Source organism: Mus caroli, unplaced genomic scaffold (genome assembly GCF_978045245.1).
Source record: "Mus caroli unplaced genomic scaffold, Mus_caroli_1 scaffold_5, whole genome shotgun sequence".
NCBI classification, from domain to species: Eukaryota; Metazoa; Chordata; class Mammalia; order Rodentia; family Muridae; genus Mus; species Mus caroli.
Genome location: NW_028227260.1, coordinates 122,424,078 through 122,449,515, shown reverse-complemented (window position 1 = coordinate 122,449,515; position 25,438 = coordinate 122,424,078). Strand labels below are relative to the sequence as shown.

Sequence of the window (25,438 nt, the reverse complement as noted above, 5' to 3'; positions counted from 1 at the left end):
CCTAACTACCTTCTTTGCAACGTTCCATTCATGTTTACTCAGACACAAGAAATGTAGGTGATGTTTTGTTTATATATTTTTTACATGTTCATAAACATTTCATTTAAGCTATCAGTGTAGGCTGCAGTGTTTGTTTATTCTGATGACTTCAGGAAGGAATGACAGTTGGCTTTAACTACATGTGCTGATATGCCATTTTTTTTAATTTCCACAGAGCTCTGTACCATGGAGTGTGGTAGCCATGGGGTCTGCTCAAGGGGAATATGCCAATGTGAAGAAGGCTGGGTAGGACCAACATGTGAGGAACGTTCCTGTCACTCTCACTGTGCTGAGCATGGCCAATGCAAAGATGGAAAATGTGAATGTAGCCCTGGGTGGGAGGGCGACCACTGCACAATTGGTAAGTATCAGCATACTTTGATTAAAGTCACTTGGGCTAAGAGAAGAAGTTAAGAGAATTCTAGTGAGTCAGTTGACAAGCTATTCATAATACAATTTGAATTTGGAAAAGGGGAAGGAGAAATATTGGCTACAAATTTTTGTGAACTGGAAGGTTTCTTTTTGACAGCAGTGTACTGATTTCTTCCATTGTCTTTTTTCTCATTACTTCAGTGTTCCTTATATTTTTCTGTTTTCAAGCACTTTGAGTTGCTCAACTAAAATATGATACATTGGAATAAAGTGTCATTAGTTAACAAGACAAGTGCTTTTGTTGATAGTAACATTCACTGTCCATTTTTCTGTTTGAAAAGTATAGGTTATTTCAAGTGAAAGCACCTACAGGCAATTTTATTAAATGGGACTACTTTAACAGAGCCCATTTAACATAGTTAGAGTCTGTCTTTAATGTATATGAAAAAGACACTCCTGACCTATTATCAATAGAGCATCTGTATTGAATTGTCTATCTTTATTCAGTAGTACAGAATTTATACTGAAACATTCACCCCTTCTCACAACCTAGTCATCAATTTCACAAATTTTCAAACCATAGCCAGACAGAACACTCTGTAGGCAGGTGGTGCCTACATAATAATTATGATATCATGTGGTCCTCACAATATAAAAGAGATTACTAATAATTAAGATTTCATTTGTAAAATAGTTTCATTTTCAAATAAACCAAAGCCTTCAATTTGTGTACATATCTGCCACAAAGTTTTTTTCTGTACTTTGTCTTAATTGTATTTATTATGATTTCTGTGATAAAATACCTCTACAAAATTAACTCAGGTTAGAAGAGTGTATTTTAACTCACAGTTTCAGGTTGCAGTCTATCATAGTAAAGAAGTCACAGTGTCAGGAGCTAAAGAGAGTTAGGTATACCTCACTCATAATCAGAATGAGAGCACAGGAAATGTGTGCATGGTTGTGCTCAGATCACTTGCTCCTTTCTTTACAGTTAAGGATCCTCTGCATAAGGAATGCACACAATAGACTAGTCTTCCCATCTCAAATAATGCAATCACAATAATCCCCCACAGACATGGCCACAGGCCAACCTGATCTAAACATCCCTTTATTAAAACTCTCCCCAGATAATTATAGACTGTGTCAAGTCATAGTCAAAACTAACCATTGTAAATGTACAATGAAATAAATATGAATGTACAGTTCTCATTGTTCTACTACGGAAATGGGTCACAGTGTTCCACTGGCATTTCCATGGCTAGAAAGAAAAGGTGCACCAATGAAAGGCAGGAGTTCTCTTTTGTTTTCGGTAATTTACTTTTATTTTTAGTTTATTCCTGTAATATATTTTAGCATGTTTTTTCTCCTCTCTTAACTACAGAAAAATCTTCCCACCTACCTACTCATCCAATTTTGTGTTCTTTCTCTATTAAAAGAAAAAGCAAAACAGAACCAAAAATATATAAGTAAAAGTACCCACAAATATGTGATTTGTGTTGGCCAACTACTCCTAAACATGAGCCAAGCATTATGATATACAATTCATTTTCAGCTTTTTTTCTCCCAGCAGACTGTACTTACTATGACTTTCACTTTTAGGTGATATTATTTTGTCATAATTGCTTAAATCTGTCAAAGCAAAGCATAATATATACTATTCTACAACAGGTGTATAGTAAGTCTTGTTCTTTGACTGTGGGAATATTTAAGAACCATTAAAAAGGTGGTGAGGGTTGATTCAGATGCATCTTAAGTAATTACATTCTGCACTAGAGTGAGTTTATTGCCTTCACATGAGGCAATTTAAATACTGTGATGATTACCAAAGGTGGTTGTTCCACAACTCTCTTCTAAAGATATCCCCAATGAGAAGATGTACCTTCTTTCATAGAAGTTATTAGTGAAATCTAAAAAAATGCACTTCTTATACATTTAGTGAAATATGACACTTATAAGGAAGCCTATTAGGGTTTCTTGCAGAAAAAAAAAACATTAATAACTTCCCCACGTAAAGTATTATTCACAAAATACACAGGCCAGTGTACAAATTTTTGAGCTTCAGGCATTTCAACAACTCATAGTTTGGTGTTCTCTTTCCAGACGACAGATGGTAAGCCATTATTAGTATACCTTGTGTAATTTTGGTCCCCCAGAAATTCATTCAATCATTCTTTTCCTCTCTTTTAGCTCACTACTTAGATGCTGTTCGAGGTAAGACTTTTTCTTGAGAGCAGATACGATCTTTTGAAACAACTGTGCATGCGAGAGAACAATGGTAGTGTTTTAGTTTTGGTTGCTTGGTTGGTTTCTTTCTGGTTTTTACTTTGGGAAAATTTTTTTTCAATGTTCTATGGCTGTGTTTATACTAATGAGACTAGAAGATAACTTGCTTTTCTAATATCCAAGTTGCCATTGCTACAGTATAAAATGGACTAGCACTTATAAGGACTCCTTTCTTTGTTCTTTGTAGAAAATTGTGGGGGGAAGTTGCACATACACTAAGCAAACTAGGTTGAGGTAGACAGGTGAAGTATTCTTCAAAACAATATACCTCTGTCCACATATAAAATTCTTATGTATTTCTAAGTACTTTAACCTCTGTACCTCTAGGGATTTGCTTTTGACAGAGACAACAATGGATTTCCTGTCAAATATGTAGTGTTTTTGTGTTCCAAATCACCTTGGTTTTTTTTTTCTCCATTGAGTACCTACAAGAATACAAATAAATTCCTTTTCCAAGACTATGTATATTCATTCTATGCCATCACTTGAGGATGTGATACTCATAAAATTTATCATACTTTCTATAAGCCATCTGCTATTTTAAAGTTTTATTTCCTTGAAAACCATTTGGAAAGAAGATAAGGTTATTTCTATGATATTCTAAAACTTGATTTGATATTTATCCTTCTGAAATATTCTTTTGAAAGCACACATTAAAAAGAATGTTGATTGGACTACTCCTAGTGAAAGCTAGGTCTGGCCTTGTATGACTATTGGAAAAATACTCAAGATTTATATTTATTATTATTATTATTACTATCATTATTATTATCATCATCATAATCATCATTATTGTATCCATATATCTGGCAATGATCACTTAGAACATGCAGTTTCTTTTTGATAGTGCCTACCTCTGCACTACTGGCAGAAAGAGTAAGACACATTTTAAGGGGGTACTAAAAGAAAAAAGCTGAATTCTAAAAAAGTATGATTGTCCGCATTTGTGCTTCATTAATTAGCTAAAAGCTATCTAAAATCTATACTTTCTCTTGAGTTATATTTTTCCAGTTATTTTCTAAAATTCTGAAACTCTATGTATGGCATCTTTTAATCCTATAAACATTTTCTGTTATTATTTTTTAAACACAATAGTATGCTGGGTTTTGTAACAGATATCACAGAAGTAAAATTCCCAGTGCTTAGCCCTCAAATCAATAATAATCTTAAAAATCTGACTAGGCGCAAATCAAGTATAGCATTTTTCTAAGGAATAAGCAAATACACAGTGGTATGGTCTGAATTATAAACCAACATACCTATGTCTTGAGGCACTAGATCACAAAGGGAAAAACATCCCAAGTTAAAAGTAGTTGAAGAAAGTTTCTCTTCATAGAAACTGCTGTCTTTCTTCAACTTATTGACCATAACTAGACACAGCATCATCTGTCCAGTTTGGGAGAAATGAGGAGATAGGTTTTTTATTATATATATATATATATATATATATATATATATATATATATATTTCTTGTCCCCACCACAGTTTTCATCCTATCTGAACCAGAGGTTGGGAATTGGGGTTAGCATTAATAACACTTAATTGGCTCTCTAAGGAAAAACACTGCAAAGTCAGGGATAACAAGTTCCCTGGGAAGGTGTTGCAAGTAAGCAAGCTCCTCTTGCATTTATTCAGCACCTCATCTGAACAGAGCCCAGATGATTAAATTCTTCCCTGTGGGCAGATACATCACTGTTGGCCAATCCCATTTTGGTGGCTCTATGATTGTTACCCTCTGCTGTCTTTTCAGATGGCTGTCCAGGGCTCTGCTTTGGAAATGGACGATGTACCCTGGATCAAAATGGTTGGCACTGTGTGTGTCAGGTTGGTTGGAGTGGAACAGGCTGCAACATCGTCATGGAAATGCTTTGTGGTGACAACTTGGACAATGATGGAGGTAAGTTATTTACTAAATGTTCGTGTAAGAAAGCAGTTGTAACCAGCCTTGCCAATGGCAAAATTTAAGAATCTTTATCAATAATATTGAAGTGTATGTGGTTGTACTATTTTTATTTCAATAATATTTTCAAGATACTATTTGTTGAAAATTACTATGGTTGTGCAATACTCTAAATGTTTTGCATGTATTTTTATCTCACTTAATTGTAACCCATAAGTACAGATATTGTGTCTCAAAAACTAATAAATAAAGCATCATGTTCAGATCTTAAATACAAAAATTTATCAGAAATTACAGTGTCCTCTGAAAGTCATTAAGTGTTGCTAAGAGGTAGCAACACAAGAGGGAGCTCTAAATAATTGAGAACAAAGAAAATATTTCATGTGTGTACAGTGCAAACTCCATTAGCATCGACAAACCCAGGGTGATAATTTAGTTTGGCCTAACATTTGCATACGTTCTAGACAAGAAAACATAAAATTAACAGCAAAATTATTTTTATTACAGTATCTCGGATTAAATGAAGTATATTATTAAATGTGAGGCCTATTTACTGTATTTGTGAGATAATTACATTTGTTCTAATTTCCATCCAAATAAAAAGCTTAAATCCATAAGAAAGCAGTCTGGGAATCAGCATTCACCTGGTTGTAAAATTTTCTTTCATTGTTTGGGAAGTCACTCTGTTGACTGAGCCCTCTCCTCTCAGGACTGGAGAGATGAATATAGGGAATCTCTAACAATCTCCCTAGAGAAACTGGCCCGAAGTGGTAGACTCTGGGTCAGGTGACAGAATCTGCATCAATAAATAAAATGGAAAATAATCAAGACAGACATCCGATGTCAGCTTTGGTCCTCCATACATGTGCATAACAAACACACACACTCACACATGCACACACACTCACACACACACATACACACATGTACCACCCATATCTTGTAGCATGTATATACACATATATACATACAAACACTTGCAAAATATGTTTTTCCTATCATGTTATCTATAGGAAAACTAAAAGATAATTGATAATAAAATGTTTTAAATACATAGAGCTTGGTTGTAAATAAGAAAAGAAATAATTCAAGTAACCACATAAAATGTAATGGAGGACATAACACACACACACACACACAGAGAGAGAGAGAGAGAGAGAGAGAGAGAGAGAGAGAGAGAGAGAGAGAGAGAGAAGAATGAATGAGGAGCATACCAGTTTCTAAAAATTCTATTTCCTACCTATATAACTTGAGGTTTTTTCAACTTAATGATAAAATGTTCAACTGCTTGGCTGAGTTTTAAAGCACTAAGGTTCATCTTTACTTTTCTTGGCTTTGTCTTAAGTATAGGCATGTTTTCTGGTATACCTTCTCTTCACTCACATTTATATGTCCACTATTTAAGTCTCCAGGCAAGCCACATCTTCCATGAAACCTGTGATTTCTGCCTTCTCAATTTCTCCTGGTGTTTATAGTATACCCTGTACAATTACATATTTAATCATATATCTTTCCCTTTTTCTTGATACATGTCAGGCATGGCACATGTGCCATAGCTATTGGCTAAATATAATTGATAACAACACTAATTTACTTGTGTGCAGAATTTACTTAGAATCAAGCACTGTACTGAGAATCTTATATGATATATCTAATTTAAAAACTTTGGTCTAGGAAACTCAACTGGTGGTATTCTTACAAATAATAAAACAGGCACAGGAAAATAAATTAAGTTTATAAAGATTATAGAGCAAGGAACTGAGAGGTTTAAGTGTAAACCTGGATGAGGCATGTCATTTGTGTAATTAACAGAGCTTGCCTATCTGATGTGTTGATAAAGGTTATATTCACAAAATATATTAACAACCTATGCATTTATAATTTCTGGCTCAATAAAGTTGAGTCAAAGTAAGTTTCATGACTTTGTCAGGTAATAAACATTATGGAATATTTAATTATCAAGAATCCTTACAGCTTCAAGGTCATATCAAGGCAGCCAAAAATGTTTAATGGATTGATCAATTAAACATGAATGAATTACTGGATTATCAGTTCTCAATGTCTATGGAATATGTGAGTATAAAAAACATAAGAGATTTTATTGAATGTGCTTTGACCTCTGAACATTTATTAAAACTGTGTATCTATATGCAAATTGAAAATCAAAGGCTTGATAAGAGCTCAGCATAGCTTATAATTGTCTCTTTAGGGAGTAGGGTTAGAACACTATGTGAGAGTTTCAATTACCATTTTTCCTTTAGTGGGACTAAGATGATATTGATGACAAATATAGATTGATCTCTCCTTTAAGATAGAAAGATAGATGGAATAACCACTAAAAGTCCCATGACTAGGATTTTAGACCAATAATTCCATTTCTACAATGTTTTTCTACTACCGCAAAGAATACATTGTAAATGCCCTTTACTTGGTATTCGCAGCTTTCCAAATTCTCAAAAGGACAGAGGTCATTTAGCTGACTATGACTAATGATTAATACCTTTGTTTGTATATGTGTATGTGCTTTAATTAAATCAAAAAGAGGCATTGAACCTTCCTGAAAAAAAAGTAATCCTAATTTTTAAAATGCAATTCTTAAGAAATCTTCCAATCAAAAACACATCACTTTCAAGCAGTTACTTCAAGTAGCTGCTACCTGATTACTCCATATTACACCTGATCCTTAAGACTGTTTGGGATTTTTCTTGCATCCTAATCACTGTTGAATATTCATTAGAACCACAGCTACATCCTGCAGCTTTGACTTTAGTTACACTCTGATCTCAATGCATTGTAACTCTTGGTAAGTAATTGGGCTGCATTGACACAGCTTCCCTGAAAGCCACCTAAGAGGTCCTTGAAGAGTAAAAGCTGGGGACAAATAACCTTTGGATTTTTTTCCCTAACAATCAGAAGAAAGAGAAAGGTCTCTCATATAAGAACGAATTACTATAGAAGTCACAACTTTGTCAAGTACTGTGACCACAGTTATTCCTGAATAAGTTAGCACTCACTGTCTGCAGAGTCCTAAGCATGAAGGAGACATAACATCACGAGGAACACCTTTTGATTTGTTGTTGGTCATGTGTCTTGAATGGAAATTTTGAAACTATGATCACAAACTTTTACAAGCCCAAGGAAAAGAATAAGCGCTGTATTAACTGTGTCTGAATACCTAAAACACATAGTAAGGGAAGCTTCCAACAGTAAAGTCTATTTCATAGACAGATCAACACAACCAAATAAAAGCTCTGGAACATGCCCAAGCACAAATTTAAATTTATTGTATCATGAAGTCAGCATCAAAAAGTCAATGTGAAGGAGCTGAGAATATAGCTCAGTAAACTGTTTGCCACACAAGCATGAGCACCTTAGTCCAATCCCCTGTACCTATGCAAAAGCATAAAACCTAGCTTGGTGACATGCACCTGAAATTTCAGTGTAGGGAAAACAGCAAATTGAAGATCCTTGGAACAGGCTAGCCAGACTAGCTCAATTGCTCCATGAACTTCAGGTTTAGAACTCCAGGTTCAATGATAGACCTTGTCTGAGAGGGGGGTGGGAGAGGGAGAGGGAGGGAGAGGAGGAAGGGAGGGACAAAGACACAGAGACACAGAGATAGACAGACAGAGAGACAGAGAAACAGCAAGATGGTTCAGCACATAAAGATGCTTGCCACACAAGTTTAGAAACCTGTGTTCAATCTTCAAATCTCCAGAACCATTGTAAAGTAGAAGGAGGGGCAACAACTCCACAAATTTGCCCTCTGGCCTCCACATTGTGTGGCATGTATGTCCCTAGACACATATCACTGTGTACAAGCATGCACAAATATAAACACATATGCATACATAGGCTAAAATGAACAATTTTTAAAGAAGGTATAAAGCAATTGAGGAAGACAGGCAATATCAACATGTGCATTCATATATACACAGAAGCAAATGAATACATATAAACACATACACACTACATACACAAAACCAAAAATGGAGACATAACATCAGTGGTGGTGGACAGAAGCATTAGAAAATATCTGATGTTGAGACAACTATTAAGAAACAAATAGATTTTTAATTCATACTGTGTAGCTAAATAAAAATGAACATATTCTTATTGAATTAATGAATTAAATGCTAAAGAAAGCAGAAATTATAGCTCTCAAAATGGAAAAGAAATTCATTACTATAAAAAGCAATGGGAAAACTTAAAATGGGCAGAAAAGTAATAAATCTGATGTTAAAATTTTGAACCATTTTATAATACTTAGAAAATTTAAACATTATCCAATATCTACATATTTGGAAACATCACAGTTTCACTGTCCACACAGAAGCTATATGTATTTTAATGTAAGAAAAAATCAGCTTGTTTTAGTCCCACTAGTCAGATCTCAAATGTACATATTCCCATCGGGCTACAGAAGTAGAGACGCCCAGTTTTGAATAAAGTTTGATTGGTTAGCACAGATTCCCACATTATATTAAATGTCTACCTTTTAGGTAGAAGTTCCACATTGAGTACCCAGATTTTCGTTAATAATTACAGCCTTTTTTCAAGTGTTTTTCTTAGCATCATGAGAATGATGAAATGATAAACAAGGTAAGTTTCTGCTTCTATGAAGCTTATGCTCTAACAACAGGAACAGATACTAAACAAAGATCCTCATAAATGGTTCTGTATTTTAAATATGTAAGGGTTCTATAAAAAAAATTCAAGGTAGATGAATGTAAATGGAGGCCATAAGTTAATCTGGGAGATGAGAAAGGCTTCACATACTTCCAGTAGACGTTGCGGAGAGTGGAATGAAGATATAGTTTCTAAACCACAGGAATTTGGTGATCTAGCACTATTCAAAGGTACACAGACACCATACTACACTGACTATTGTGTGTTTTGTAGGATAATAGTGAAGATCTCATCTTATTCACTCTACTTATAAAGGAAGGAAAGTGATATCTGATGTAATAAAAAGATTATGGAAGAATATTAAAATATAGAATAAAAATGTATAATCCAATGGCCCCTCTTCTCTGGCCTTTTAAATATTCCTCCGTATGTCTCTCAGCTTCTTTTGTAGAAAGTGTTCGTATTTGTTGGCAAAATCTGTAAGTTAAATGATTAAAAGAGAACGGTTTTCCAGGAATTGCTCTTCATAATAAGTCGCCATTCATTAAAACCAGTAACTACAGTCATATTCCTAGGTCTAGAAAATAGCACCATGGGTGAATGAACACACATAACTCGTGCATCAATAAACCTCATATTTTGTATGTCCCCAGCATGCTGCAGAGTTTAGTAATCAGGGAAATAAAAGACAAGGAACAGTGAATTGGTAGCATTTTCTCTATTTAAGGGCCTCCCATTTAGTCTGGTGCTTTAATCTCTAGCTAAATTTACAGTTGTCCTAGAAGTAAGACTTTTGAGCATTGACAGACCTCCTATTCTACAACCGCAAAAAAGTTAAACTTCAATCTAGCTTGTATCCAAGTGATAGCTCCATAAATAAATAAAATTGAATGAATAAGGAGTTTCATATTAAAGTATTGCCTACCAAGTCAGAGTCATATGGTGTCCTATCTACTCAAAGCTAGTTCCTAAGTGAATGCATTCCAATGAACTGATTGTGCTGAACAGTTTTAAGACTATTTCCATAAGAGTAAGGCTGAACATTTTAAACTGCTAATATAAGCCATTAGAACCCAACTCTAAGACTCTATCCCAAGATATCTTGTAGTTGCTACAGTCCACAACTTGGCAATAATATCTAATATTTATCAATCACTAGATATAAACTAGGCAGTGTGCATATTCTTCATGATTATCTTTTCAACTTTACTGGATTTCAAATACTATATATATATATATATATATATATATATATATATATATATATATATATATATATATCACTGTGATAATTATCAAGGCTATAAACATATCTAATACCCACAAAAGTTCCTGTCTGTATCTTTGTAATTTTTAAGATCTACCATGTTATGACATTTTGAGTGGATAATACCCTATTATGGTACTCATGAGGGGAGAGTAGGTGGGTGGGTGGTTGGGGGAGCACCCTCTTAGAGGTAAAGGGGAGGGGGCTGTGGTGGAGGGGTTCATGGAGTGGAGACTGGAAAAAGGGATCACATTTGAAATGTAAAGTGATAAAATGACTAATATTGTTTTGAATTTCTAAACAGAATACTATATGTTAATATGTCTCCCACATAACTATGGTATTACATTAGCCTCTATTCCTCTACCTATATAATGAACCTGATAATGTCTACTTAAAAATTTGTTGCAGAAGATAGCCTAGATGAGACATTTTGGAGTACCTAATACTTAAAAAATATTAACTAGTTGATACAAAGTTGAAATTTCTAAAGGATACCCTATCAAAACATAGCTGTTCATTCCTATCCAGACAATATTATGGGTATTATGAGTAACCTCATTAGAGGTTTTAGGCCAATATGAATTTCTCCTATATTGTTCATATCTCCTTATCTATTCTCTTTTCCAATCAAGGGCACACATGTGACAACCAAACATTTTTTAGTGATGACTTAATTACACAGAAACAATCAGTAGCCTTGATCATCATTGACATGAATTGAACCAATTATAATAGAGCCAAATTGTTTGGCAAGCCTGAGTGAACACCATGTTTAGTCTTCCAAGACAGTGTAATCTCTGTCTTTTCTGCTCTCTTTTATTTTCATTCCCTTAAGGAAAACAATCTCAGAAAATAAAATCAGCTAACACTAACGTATGATATGTTCGTATCTGACACCCTGAGCTTGGTTGTCAGTAGGGTGCCACAGCTTCCAATTCAGAACAATAAAAGAACTGTTAATAGCCAAAAAAAAAAAAAAATACACACATCCAGTGTGACTGTCATTTGCACTTCTTTGTAACAGTCTAGACATACTGTTTGGAGTGTTATCCAATGTGATAATTGGTAAGTAGATATTTGCTCCTGTGCTGTGTTTGCCTGCAAATTATAATTTAGGGTTGCATGCCAGTGTTAGTTGGCTTCCCTGCTACCTTTCTAAATTCAACAGCACCTTGATTTTTTTTTTATGAGAAAAAGGAAATCTCATAAGGTCAGCACTGCATATAATAGACATTACTAAATATAGAAGATTACCTTGAATTCTATATCACATAACTAAATGAGAATGTGATTCCCAATTTTGAATTAGTTCAATGTTTAGTTTTAGAATCCATTACTATGACATGAGTATTTCTTTAAAATCAACTTATTTTCTGTAATATGTTGGAACCATAGTTGATAGAATGAGACCTGTCAATGTCCAAAACTACTATTAGTGCATCTGTTAATAGTTAACAAGTGTGACATTAAGTGCTTCTGTGTACATTATGCCAATTAAAATCACAATTCAATAAAAATGAATAAAGATAAGTTTGCATTTGATACTCATTTTTTCATGTTTGCATATGTGCCACCAATAGCAAACATTACAAAAACTCTTTTAATCCATCTGATATTTTTGCCAACTTTTTTATACATTCAGATATTTAATTAGCAGAAGAGTAAAGAGATAATATGTTAATAAGTGGCTCTTATCTTATCATAAGAGGTAGTAATGTCATCTAAAATCCTGTGAATATCTGCTAATTTATTTTGCTAAATGATGAAAGAAGGGGACTTATTTTGAAACAAAGCCACACGTAAAAGATGGTCATTAAAAAAAAAAAGTGTCCAAAAAGAAAGCATGGGCAAAAATCAATTAAACAGGCAAAACAAGAAAAAATAAAATAAAGCAAACTTCATTTTAAAACAAACTACTATCTGTGGAACAGGGAATTCGAAAAGACCACATGTAGGGAAAATATCTTCTGAGGTGCCCCAAGGCTACTCTTCCAAAAGCCTCCTCTCTGTGTTACTCACTTTCATTGCCCCCAGCTATGATACATCCTCCTGTAGCTCAAGTGGAACCACCAAGGGAGGGAGGGGGAACAAGTAAAAGCTGCAAGAAAGCAGTGTCTCTTTTATCATCAGCCTTAAGGAGCCACTGATCCCCCTGAATCTGTCTATTCCACTGCAAGCTAAGATTAGCATCTTTATGTTTACCCTTGTTAAACAACTGAATTAGAGCCACTTGCCTCTTCTAAGGACCTTAGAAGGACTTTAAATTTTTTGCTTCTGGGTTGTGGAGTGAAGTGTCCATATGCTCAGTTAATCACTCCAACCACTTCTTTTTCTTCGCATAGAACTCTCTTACAGCTCTTCTCACACTTCACTGGCACAAGAGTCAGCTGTTTAAATGCCTATTTTATCCTCCGAAGTCCTGAGTTTCTAGGGGAAAGCGGGGTTGTTTTCTTGCATTACCTCATCAACCAACTAGCAAAGTATTTTATACCTATTACATTCTAAATAGTCATTCCTCCCTTCTGTAGGTCTTGTGTCCTGTATCTTTCTTTTTCCAAAGAGAGAAACTTTTACTTAATTCTTTTTCCTTCACATTGTTTTTTTTCTTTATTAGGTATTTTTTATTTACATTTCAAATGTTATTCCCTTTCCTAGTTTCCCCTCCGAAAACCCTTCCCCCCTCCCTCTGCTCACCAACCCACCCACTTCTTTTTTCTGGTCCTGGCATTCCCCTATACTGGGGCATAGAACCTTTACAGGACCAAGGTGCCTTTCCTCCCATTGATGACCGACTAGGCCATACTCAGCTACATATGCAGCTAGAGCCATGAGTCCCACCACGTGTTTTCGTTGAGTGGTGGTTTAGTCCCAGGGAGCTCTGGGGTTACTGGTTAGTTCATATTGGTGTTCCTCCTAAGGGGCTGCAAACCCCTTCAGTCCCTTGGGGCCTTTCTCTAGCTCCTTCATTGGGGACCATGTGCTCTGTCCCATAGATGGCTGTGAGCATCCACTTCTGTATTTGTCAGGCACTGGCAGAGCCTCTCAGGAGACAGCCATATCAGGCTCCTGTCAGCAAGCTCTTGTTGGCATTCACAATAGTGTCTGGTTTTCATACTGTTAATTCTGAGATTCGCTTGAGAAAAACCGACTCCACCATTTTGAGCCAAATTTAAAGCAAACTTTATTAAATACTAAATACCGACTAAGAGATGGACTTTGGTCAGGAACATTCCCTGGAACTTCTTAGCTAAAATGGCCCAAAGACAAATGTTGCAGGGTTTAGAAGGACACCTAAAGGATGTCATAGTTTCCTACGAGGCTTTATTTTCCAAGAACCACACTGCAAGCATTTCAGGAAGTTACCTGATCCTTGGGCTGGTGGGGCTTAGGGGATAATTTTGTACATTCCAACAGTGGATTCAGAGGTCAAATGCAAATGATGAGGGCCCACCCCAAAAGGAAAGAAAGTGACTCATTATGTTGATAGTTACTAGGTTGATCAATAATTGCATAAACTATCATTGCTTCTATAAATTCCTAAAATAAAATGAAAGAATGAACAGCTACTTTAGTATACTTGAGAATCACCCATATTAAGCATGTACAATCTTAGGACAATGAAAAATTCTGATTCAAGTATATAGGTATTTAATAAGTTCCATATATAATTGGCTGCACATTTGAAAATCACTTTCCTATATACTTTTTCACCATGAAAATCTCAACCTCAATGTTGAGAATTATCTGTAGACAACCATACTAAGACGATTTTTTAGGTGAAAATGAAATCAGGTTGTCAAGTACTGGTTAACTGTATATTCACAGTAGATGGTCTAAGGGTAAGAATTTTTTTACGGAACAAAAAAAGTAGTTACCATTCTGATGAGTGGTTCACCAAAGACAGAAAGCTATAACTGAGTACTTTAACTAAAAGCTACATTTTAGTTACACAAACTGTAGTCTCTAGTTAACAGATATTAGAGAATTCAAACAGGAAGATTTAGTAACAAAATAGTTTGAATTTATCTGAGATACCCTACAAACTCAGTGAGTAGCAATTCCTGAGAAACATGCAGTTATAATAGGCTCTAGTCTCAAAATATAACTTTGCATTTACATTTACTATGTTTCTCCATTTTTGCATATTTTGACTATATTGTTTTCTTGGCGATAAATAGCACTATTGATTTGTTTTGTTTTCCAGATGGTTTGACAGACTGTGTGGACCCAGATTGTTGTCAACAAAGCAACTGTTATGTAAGCCCACTCTGTCAGGGATCACCAGATCCCCTTGACCTCATCCAACAAAGCCAGCCCCTCTTCTCTCAGCACACTTCAAGACTCTTCTATGATAGAATCAAATTTCTTATTGGCAAGGATAGTACTCATGTCGTCCCTCAAGATATCTCATTTGACAGCAGGTATATAGAAATTTATTTTGTCCTTACTAAAAGTGCTCATGATTTTCCTTCAGAGTAAAAGAAAATTGCCTTCTAAAGATCAAGTGGTTTCTCATTCCTTTCAACAGTATTGCTATCTTGCTTATGCTTTCTCTTGAATGCCTGCACTGGTACCAGTTTGTTTCTAAAAGCCAAGTGGTCAGATTCTATATCATAAAGTTTTAGGAGATGTCCATATGTGTATGGAAATTGTTATTTAATGACAAATGGAAGTATATTTGCAAACTTAATTTTTAAGTTCTGAATTATTATTTAAAAGAAAAAAAAACCTTAAATTTCAATAGCTAAATTGTAGTTTCTGTTTCATGATCAAAAGTGTTTCCAGGTCAAAGAGTTGAATGACTTGATATCTTAATGGGAAATTCGATCACTATCTTCCAAGAATGCTCAAATGTCAGAATTATCTCTAAAGATCTGACCAAAAAAAACACATTGAAATCACTCCATTTATATAAAGTATAATAACAAGAATGTGCTCATTGGTATTCAACCCATTCACTTTCATCAATGGCACACTTTAATAATTAGTACAAGGCATAGTAGGTAAGTCTAGTTATTAAAGATTTCAAGAATGTCCTTCTTAGAGCTGGAAAGATAGTTCAGTGATTAGTAGCATTTGCTGCTCTTTCAGAGGACCCAAGTGCAGCTCCAGAACCCACATGGTGTCTAACAATGGCTTATAAATCTTATTCCAGGAGATCTGATGCTTTTTCTCTGACCTCTGCAGGCACACACATTGTGCACAATCATATAGTCAGGCATACACACACACACACACACACACACACACACACACACATATATATATATATATATATATATATATATATATAGAGAGAGAGAGAGAGAGAGAGAGAGTATATATATATGTATATATATATATATATATATATATATATATATATACCACCTTGATTAGTTCTATAAGTTGCTGCTTCACTAGTTTTCTAGACTCTTGCAAAGAAAAATCATTAAAAACATCAAAAATGATTGTCTAAGATCCTCTACGTATGTTCCATTCCCTGCAGATACATTATTTCAAGAGCTTGATACCAGTTACAATGTAAGAAAATTGCAATTCAATGTTAGCAAGTATCAAGTAGAAAGGGGGAAAAATAAAAATTTACAAGATCACTCCACTTTCCTTCTCTTCAGTTTGAATGCTAGAACTCTCATTGAAGCAAAAAAAAAAATCTTTTATTCTTATTTTATTTCTTTGTCATTCTTACCTGTTGGGCTGCAAATAACCTAAAATCAATGCCAACATCACAAAAAGGGTTGTTCTTCTTAGGGACGATAGAAAATATTTACCATCCATCAAGATATTCAATAATCCCCACTTCAAAACTTTTTCCCAGTTTAATAACCCCTCTGGTCCATCTCTCAGATGTATATAATCAACATAATTATTTAGATAGTGTAGACTTAATTTTGGAACACAAAGGAACAAAAAGAATTGAGGGCAGTCATTATCCCCATTTTCCTACTCAAGGCAAGAGTAAGTCGACTCTATAGGTTTTTCCATACTTGGGGAGAAATCAGTCCAAAAATAGGGGGTCAGGTGCTGAGAGAAATAATCACCTTCATGACTTGAAATGTGTTGAATAACATGTTGAATTCAATAAGGGAAGAAAGTCAGGACCTGAGGGAGACAGCAGACAAGTCATTTTGACCCAGAACAGGGCATTTTGAGCAATCAACTTAGAAAAGGTAAGACAAACTTAAACCCCTGCAGTTCAGCTTCACGCTTCAGCAGTGTTTGTGAGGCACTCACACAGCGAACAAAACCATTACTTTGGGTGGTTAATGCCCTTCTCCTCCTGGTTTGATTGAGTTTTCACATTCTTTTCTAAAATGCTCCAAGTTATCATTTGGCTCTGCAAGTCACATTTACATTCAGAATGATGGGTCTCCATCCAATGGTCTCTGCTATTAGAGTCCTTGCTGTCAGAAAAAGATGTGAGCCTTCTCCAAACTTGTGTGCCTGTGTTTTCTCTATCAAAATAAATGCATTCACTGTTCCTTGCTATATCATTGGACAAAATAATCTCATTTTTAATCACATATATAACTGATAATTACAATCTCTCTGATACACTCATATAATATTTTTAGTATGTAAAGCACCCAAGCACATACTATTTAATTTTATTTCCACAGTATCCCTGTAAAATGGGAAAATTGTTTTTGGTATATTTTGTATATGTGGAAACTGAGATGCTAAGAGACTAAATCACACAGACAGCAAGGTTGGATTATAGCATCTCCTCTAATCTTTCTATTACACCACATCTGCCCCATTTTTTCTTGTCCTTAAACTTATCTGATGACATGAACCAAATTTGTCTTGGATAAATGGCATCTAGGTCAACATAAGAAACTTTGAAACCAAGCAGGTTTTAAAATCAGCTTCAGCTAGTTATATTTCAATAGAACGAGTTACAAAATTTTAATCAGGGCTAGCTAATGAAGTACTTCTTCGGAGGTGAGCATCATGAAATGGACATTTTGTTCCATGGCAAGTATTATTGTGTATCTACTGTGAATCTTATGTCTAATATCTCGGATCTGTATCATTTCATTTAATTCTCATTAAATTGTTCATGGCATGGTTTGTTAAAAGTTTCATTTTTCAGCCGGGTGTTGGTGGCACATGCCTTTAATCCCAGCACTTGGGAGGCAGAGGCAGGTGGATTTCTGAGTTCGAGGCCAGCCTGGTCTACAGAGTGAGTTCCAGGACAGCCAGGGCTATACAGAGAAACCCTGTCTTGAAAAAAAAAAAGTTTCATTTTTCAAATGAGGAAATTAGTATGTTAGGTAAATGACATCAACAAAATCATAAAGAAGTTAGAACCTGGATTTGAACCCAGGCACACACACTAGTACTGAATTCCTGAATATTAATTGCTGAACTGAGTCATGATGGCTTACTTAGAAAACTGGAGCATGTGACTCTAACATAACTCATGGCTCTTACACAACCCTGACTGTAGACTAGCTTCCCTCAGATAAATCTAAAACACATACATGCCATAATCAGCCAAAGCAGATTTTTTTTCTTTTGCTTTTGCCACATAACTGCGAGGCAGTTGGGTAGACAGGTGAAAACAAAAATCATTGCTCATGGTTTCATTTACCTACTGGAAAACCATGAGCCACTCAGCTGACTTGCTGTTGCATACCTGTGCCAGTCAGTCTACAGAGAACAGTACATAACTACACAAGTGTAGCAAGGACACATATAAATAATTATTCACCCCTGTGCATCACAAGGGGAGCAGTTTTGGCTGTACTCTGTGAGCTGCACTGTCACATAAAAGTGACAGTGTGAGATATAGACCTTCCATACCTTCTATGATGGTGTAATGTCTGTGAAGACACAAGTTGCCCACAGAGAAGTCTCTAAGAAACTAACTCATTTACACATTTTTCCTAAATACAACTGACCCTGTAGCTCAAATTTCTTTCTTTTCTTCAATCTATTCCGAACATGTCTACAAAGTAAGCCACATAGTCTACATGCCCCATATTACTTATTACTTTTTAATAATGTAAATAGGTGAACAGAAGCATTATTGATCTTCAGTGTCTAAGCATTTAATCACTATTAATAATGTAGAAGGTTTTTATAAATATGTAAAAACAAGAGTACATTAAACTAAATGACAGCAGTAATTTGCAAAGCCAGACATTTCGCTCGCCATCACTAATGGAGAAGTGCATTTAAAAACAACATTGTACCAGGGTTCGTGCAGCAACTGACAGTAGGGTTAGCCAAACTCATTTATCTATTTAGTAACTGAGAGATTGATGCCTCACATCACTCTTCGTCAAGTGTCTCTATCAGATGTTGTTCGGAATTATGCCACAGATGTATTGTGTTTAGCCTGACATTTGTGAAGTGAAAGACCAATTGTAAAAAAATTGGAATATAAAATGCTTCTAGAAAATTCACAAAGCTCAGCATTGCCAGGCACATACCTAGTTGTAGCACAGGTGGTCTGGAGCTAAGGGACAGTGATCCCTCTGGATAGGAAAGGCAATGCCTATCTAGTGCCCCACTGTCCCCCTTACACCTGTGTTATGATGACGCTTCCCCTTTTGGCACTTTGAGTTTTTCCACCTCTTATCTGTGAAAATTCTTTGGCTTCCCTTCAAAAGATTTTGACTATATGACTAGGTGTGATCTCTTCCTCCAATTGCCTTTATATATTGATTATCATTTTACTTAATTTAGATTAAAAGTACAGAAAAAATAAATATGGGATAGAAATCATATTAACAGGAAAAACAATATATTGTTTTAATATATTTAATATCCAGTAATATTTCACTGAGTGCCTATGTATACTTCATGGCTAAACTACTATATATGTTTCCTCAAATATTAAGCTAACAAACTCCTATAGGAGGGTATCTTAAGTACCAACAAACATGATATCAGATAACTCAGGTCCCACCAAAGTAAGAAAGTGTCTACTTTAATGATCACTGTATTCATCACCTAGCACAATTTTCAAGTACATTTTAAAAACTGAAAATTTGGCCCAGAAACCTGTGTTTCATCTCTGACACCCATGTAAAAATCCAGATCCATTTACATTTGTGATTCTAGCACTTTTATTGCCAGAAGTTGTGCACACAACACAGCAGCAGGCACTAGAGAGACCCTTCCTTGAAACACATTGGAGAGAAGCAACTCCCAAAATGTTGTTCTCTGATACATGTGCTGTGGCAAACGTTCTTACCTACCTATCTGCACAACCTACACACACACACACACACACACACACACACACACACACACACACAGAGAGAGAGAGAGAGAGAGAGAGAGAGAGAGAGAGAGAGAGAGAGAGAGAGAGATTGAGAGAGAGAGATGGAGAGAGAATAAATATATAAAAAATTAAAAATAAAGGTCTAAACTGTTAAAGCAATGCTACTGAATGGAATTACAGAATCCTCTTGGAATTTAGGACTGGGACCAAATTTAATACAGTACTAAGTACATAGTATTCTTCATGAACTACAATGAAAATGAAGTTAAATGAAATAGTGGGGTGATTTTTAGTTCTTTTTATAGAGTTGCTGCATTGTAGTTTTCTTTTTGGTTCACAGTGGGATGTGTATTGTTATCTCTGAATTATCACATTCCTTAATCATGTTCTACAGGCCATGACATATTGCTTCACAGAAAGAATTGAAGCAAGGTCAAAATGAGTTGAACGGCTTCTTTCCTTTTGAAACAGAATCTCATAAAGCCAAGAATGTCTCAAACCCTGATTGCTGGGTTGAAATACATGTACCACTTTGCCTGGCCATGTTGCTGTACACTTGAAGTACACGTGTTCTTCTTGCATTTATCAATGAAATCAGCCACTATTGGTTGCATAGAATAGTACACAGATATTATTAGGTACTTAAGTAAAACAATTCTCAAATGTAAAACGAGCCTAAAGGTAAGATTCCAACTCTCCAACATAGCACAGAAGCAAACCTCATAAAAGATGAAATGATTCTGCAGCAGTGCCGAAGTGATCACTCATTTTTATCTTTTACTATCTTCCACCACTGTCACTGCCTGCCAATAATTGAGATCATTCATAACTCCATATCTGCATCAATAATTCTTCCTATCTTCAGTGGGCTGGATAATCAAGATTTAGTACCAAGAAAAACAAAGCTAGAAATAAGCGGCAACATTAAAATTAGGAATGCTGATGTTAACTGGCTCACTTTAGCCTGCATTATTTTTTGGCTCACTAAAAAACAAAAGAATTTAACATCCTAGAACTACCTGAAACAAAGAATTTAACATCCTAGAACTACCTAAAACCAAAGTCTTGGCAAACTCTTCTTGCCTATGCTAACTTCCCCTTTTTCTATTTCCCATACAATAATAAAATCTTGATTCTTGTCCCTGATTAGTCATAATACCTGATAATAGCCATAATTACTTACCAAAGCTTGTTTAATAAAACACGGTATTCTGCACTTGCCTGAACTGAAGATGTACACCATTTGAAATTCTATTAATGGCCAAACAATTTATTGACTGAAGACTGAGGTTAAAGGAAGGCTGTGGGAAGATGAACACTGTTAGAAACATTGCTGAGTGTGAAAGGCGAGCAAAACCTACCAATAACCACACTTAGCAGATACTCCTTATTTTTAAGCATATATTTTATGAAAGTATTTCCAGAGAAATGTATGAGTAACTAATGACTTCATTCATCTTGAGAAGGAGATGGCAAAGATATCATATTCCTCTGACATTCTTAATACAATACAATGTCCTCGTATTGATTCATTTTTTAAGACTGGAAAAGGCTGAGCCAGGCAGTGGTGGTCCACGCCTTTAATCCCAGCACTTTGGAGGTAGAGGCAGGTGGATTTCTGAGTTCAAGGCCAGCCTGGTCTACAGAGTGAGTTCCAGGACAGCCAGGGCTGCCCAGAGAAACCCTGTCTCGAAAAACCAAAAAAAAAAAAAAAAAAAAAAAAAAAAAAAGACTGTAAAAGGTTTATATTTATTTACTCATTCCTTCCAGAAATATTTCTTGAGAAACTATTCTGCACCAAGAATTGTATAGATAGATGTAAACACATAAACACAGACTTTTCAATCAAAGAGTTTACATTATAGTGGCATAAATAGTCAAATATTAAGATTTAATTACTACACATTTTAACATGTATAATTATCATATTGTAACCCATAATTATATAAAAATACTGTGCTCCACTTAAGAATAAGAAATGGTGAGCTGGGATTATAGATCAGTGATAGAGTACCTTACTAGCATGTTAGAATCCCCAGATTTGATCCTTACCTCTGCAAAAAGCATCAAAGCATATTTACTTAAAATAATTATATTTTGCAGTAAATTTAGTGTATCTGAAATATTAGGCTTTTCAAGAAACCTGTTCTTCAACATGGTGTTCTCAAGTTCTAATTATTTGGTGGTGCAGACATGTAGCCTAGTTTGATATAAGAGGTATCCTCACAGATACAACACAGTCATTAGGCCATTTCAGAAATGAAATTAACCAACTTGTTTTCAGCAAGAACCCAGAGATGGGGCTAATTGGTTCTGCTGACCACAAAGAGCTGCTAAAATTGACACAGACAAGAGACTATTGATGACTTGCAAGAAAAATACAAAGAATATTTAGATAAGCAATGGTTTGCCTATAAACAAGTAGTTTCATCCTTTGGCATTTAGGGCCCTAAATTTTACTACAACTTAAAAGTTTTTGTACTAAGCAAATGAATTCATAGAAAAAAAATCAATCATGAAAAAAAAAATCCCATCTCCCATAGTAAAAAATCCTACTAACTACACTTTGGAGTCATTTTATCATGATAGATCCTACAGTTTCCTTCAAGGTAAGCCGAATTTCAGAGGATTGATGGCCATTTCAGATGAGATTTATGAACATTACAACATTTACTTGGTTCATTTGTTCATTCGGTGATAGACACTCTCCTAGGCTCTAGGCTATAGGGGACAATATCTCTTCAGCATAGCAAGGAACACAGACTATAATGAAAAAGAGAAATGTGAGGAAGGAAGAAGTACTGTCAAGTGAGATTTAAGAAAAAAAAAAAAAAGAGTCAGGAGGCGAGAATGATCATTTTTGACAGAGTGGTCCAGAGAAGCCTCCCTAAGGAGATAACACTAGATCAGAGCCCTCGTAGCTTTCATCGGTATGCCAGATGATTTGAACGTGAATATTTCTTACCACCTGGACCCTTATACAATAGATTTTCACACACTGAGCTTGCTATTGACTTGTAGGTGCTGTTGAATTAAGATTCTCTGGCATTGTGTGCAATGAGAAGGTAAAACAAAACTATCTCAAGGAATTGCTACCTAGCAGTTACTATATATATACTACGTTCTACTGATAAGTGCTAAGGGGCTCTGCCCTCCAGGAGTACATTGAGAAAATTTGGATACCTCAGACAAACTGAATAAGCTTTACAAAAAGAAATTAAGCTGTAGCCCTAGACCATTTAATCACGAAAGGGGGAAAACTATAGCCAGTCTTCATCGATTACTTGAACCCAAAGGAATCCAATATGTAGAAAACATTTGCTGGTTTAGAATTATAAAAGGGGAAAATGTTTTAAAACACAAGTAGTTTGTGAGTTTTTGTTTTTAATAAAATACAGTGTAATTACAGTATTCAAGCACCCATAGAATTGACACTCAGTTTTAAGATTTCATAAGTAACTCCCAGAATGTCCACAATATAATTATTTGTTATTTTGCTGAAGTACAAATTTGAATCCATATGCTTTCTGTTTAAATTTTTAATAAATATACTTGTGGCTTAAGACTTCTGGTGAGTGGAGCGCAGCTTCTGCTCCAATCCAATTGCGCGGGACCTGAGACTGCATTAGTTAGGGAAGCAGAAACCGGCCTGAGTAGGACCACAGGCCTCATCCGGCTGGATCAGCGCCAGGGTAGCGGGAGCGCAGGGTTGCCTGACACCCGCCAGCTACCCACGACCCCCGCCGCAGGATTTTGGGACTGCTGGTGAGTGGAACACAGCTTCTGCTCCAATCCAATTGCGCGGGACCTGAGACTGCATTAGTTAGGGAAGCAGAAACTGGCCTGAGTAGGGCCACAGGCCTCACCCGGCCGGATCAACGCCAGGGTAGCGGGAGCGCAGGGTTGCCTGACACCCGCCAGCTACCCACGACCCCCGCCGCAGGATTTTGGGACTGCTGGTGAGTGGAACACAGCTTCTGCTCCAGTCCAATCACGCGGGAACTGAGACTGCTCTGGTTGGGGAGAGAGAAATCCGGCCTACATAGGGCCACAACCCTCTTCCGGTCAGAAAAGCACCTGAGCAGCTGGGGCGCAGGGTCTGCTGACACTCGCCAACTGCCCACAACACCCGCCACAGGATCTTAAGACTTCTGGTGAGTGGAGCACAGCTTCTGCTCCAATACAATTGCGCGGGACCTGAGACTGCATTAGTTAGGGAAGCAGAAAAACGGCCTGAGTAGGACCACAGGACTCTTCCGGCTGGACCAGCACCGGGGTACCGTCAGCTACCCACGACCCCCGCCGCAGGATTTAGAGACTGCTGGTAGTGGAACACAGCTTCTGCTCCAATCTTTAAATAGTGACAACGATAACAACTAACCCCAGAGATTACCAGATGGCGAAAGGTAAACGTAATAATCTTACTAACAGAAACCAAGACCACTCACCATCATCAGAACCCAGCACCCCCACTTCACCCAGTCCAGGGCACCCCAACACACCGGAAAAGCTAGACACGGATTTAAAAGCATATCTCCTGATGATGATAGAGGACTTCAAGAAGGACGTTAATAACACACTTAAAGAAATGCAGGAGAACACTGCTAAAAAGGAAGAAGACAATAAAGAGGAAGCACAAAAATCCCTTAAAGAATTGCAGGAGAACACTGCTAAAGAGTTACAAATCCTTAAAGAAAAACATGATAACATAATCAAACAGGTAGAAGTCCTTACAGAAAAACAGGAAAACACATCCAAACAGATGATGGAAATGAACAAAACCATACTAGACCTAAAAAGGGAAGTAGACACAATAAAGAAAACCCAAAATGAGGCAACACTGGAGATAGAAACCCTAGGAAAGAAATCTGGAACCATAGATACGAGCATCAGCAACAGAATACAAGAGATGGAAGAGAGAATCTCAGGTGCAGAAGATTCCATAGAGAACATCGGCACAACAATCAAGGAAAATGGAAAATGCAAAAAGATCCTAACTCAAAACATCCAAGAAATACAGGACATAATGAGAAGACCAAACCTACGGATAATAGGAGTGGATGAGAATGAAGATTTTCAACTCAAAGGACCAGCAAACATCTTCAACAAAATTATAGAAGAAAACTTCCCAAATCTAAAGAAAGAGATGCCCATGAACATACAAGAAGCCTACAGAACTCCAAATAGACTGGACCAGAAAAGAAATACCTCCCGACACATAATAATCAGAGCAACAAATGCTCTAAATAAAGATAGAATACTAAAAGCAGTAAGAGAAAAAGGCCAAGTAACATATAAAGGCAAGCCTATCAGAATTACACCAGATTTTTCACCAGAGACTATGAAAGCCAGAAGATCCTGGACAGATGTTATACAGACACTAAAAGAACACAAATTCCAGCCCAGGCTACTATACCCAGCCAAACTCTCAATTAACATAGATGGAGAAACCAAAGTATTCCATGACAAAACCAAATTCACACATTATCTCTCCACGAATCCAGCCCTTCAAAGGATAATAACAGAAAAAAACCAATACAAGGACAGGAACCACGCCCTAGAAACAACAAGAAGGTAATCCCTCAACAAACCTAAAGGAAGACAGCCACAAGAACAAAATGCCAACTTTAACATCAAAAATAACAGGAAACACCAATTTCTTTTCCTTAATATCTCTTAATATCAATGGACTCAACTCCCCGATAA

The 25,438-nt window shown here is 36.1% G+C and overlaps 1 protein-coding gene across 2 annotated transcripts in view; it reads left to right on the top strand.

The window, feature by feature from the left end:
- The window catches only part of Tenm1 (teneurin transmembrane protein 1), an 889,421-nt gene that overhangs the window by 694,280 nt on the left and 169,703 nt on the right, over nt 1-25,438 (top strand). For both annotated transcript variants that reach the window (XM_029473263.2, XM_029473264.2), the window contains 4 exons: nt 215-400; nt 2,599-2,622; nt 4,446-4,592; nt 14,699-14,915. In XM_029473263.2, the coding sequence (XP_029329123.1) occupies nt 215-400; nt 2,599-2,622; nt 4,446-4,592; nt 14,699-14,915 (574 nt within the window). The remainder of the gene's footprint in view (nt 1-214; nt 401-2,598; nt 2,623-4,445; nt 4,593-14,698; nt 14,916-25,438) is intronic.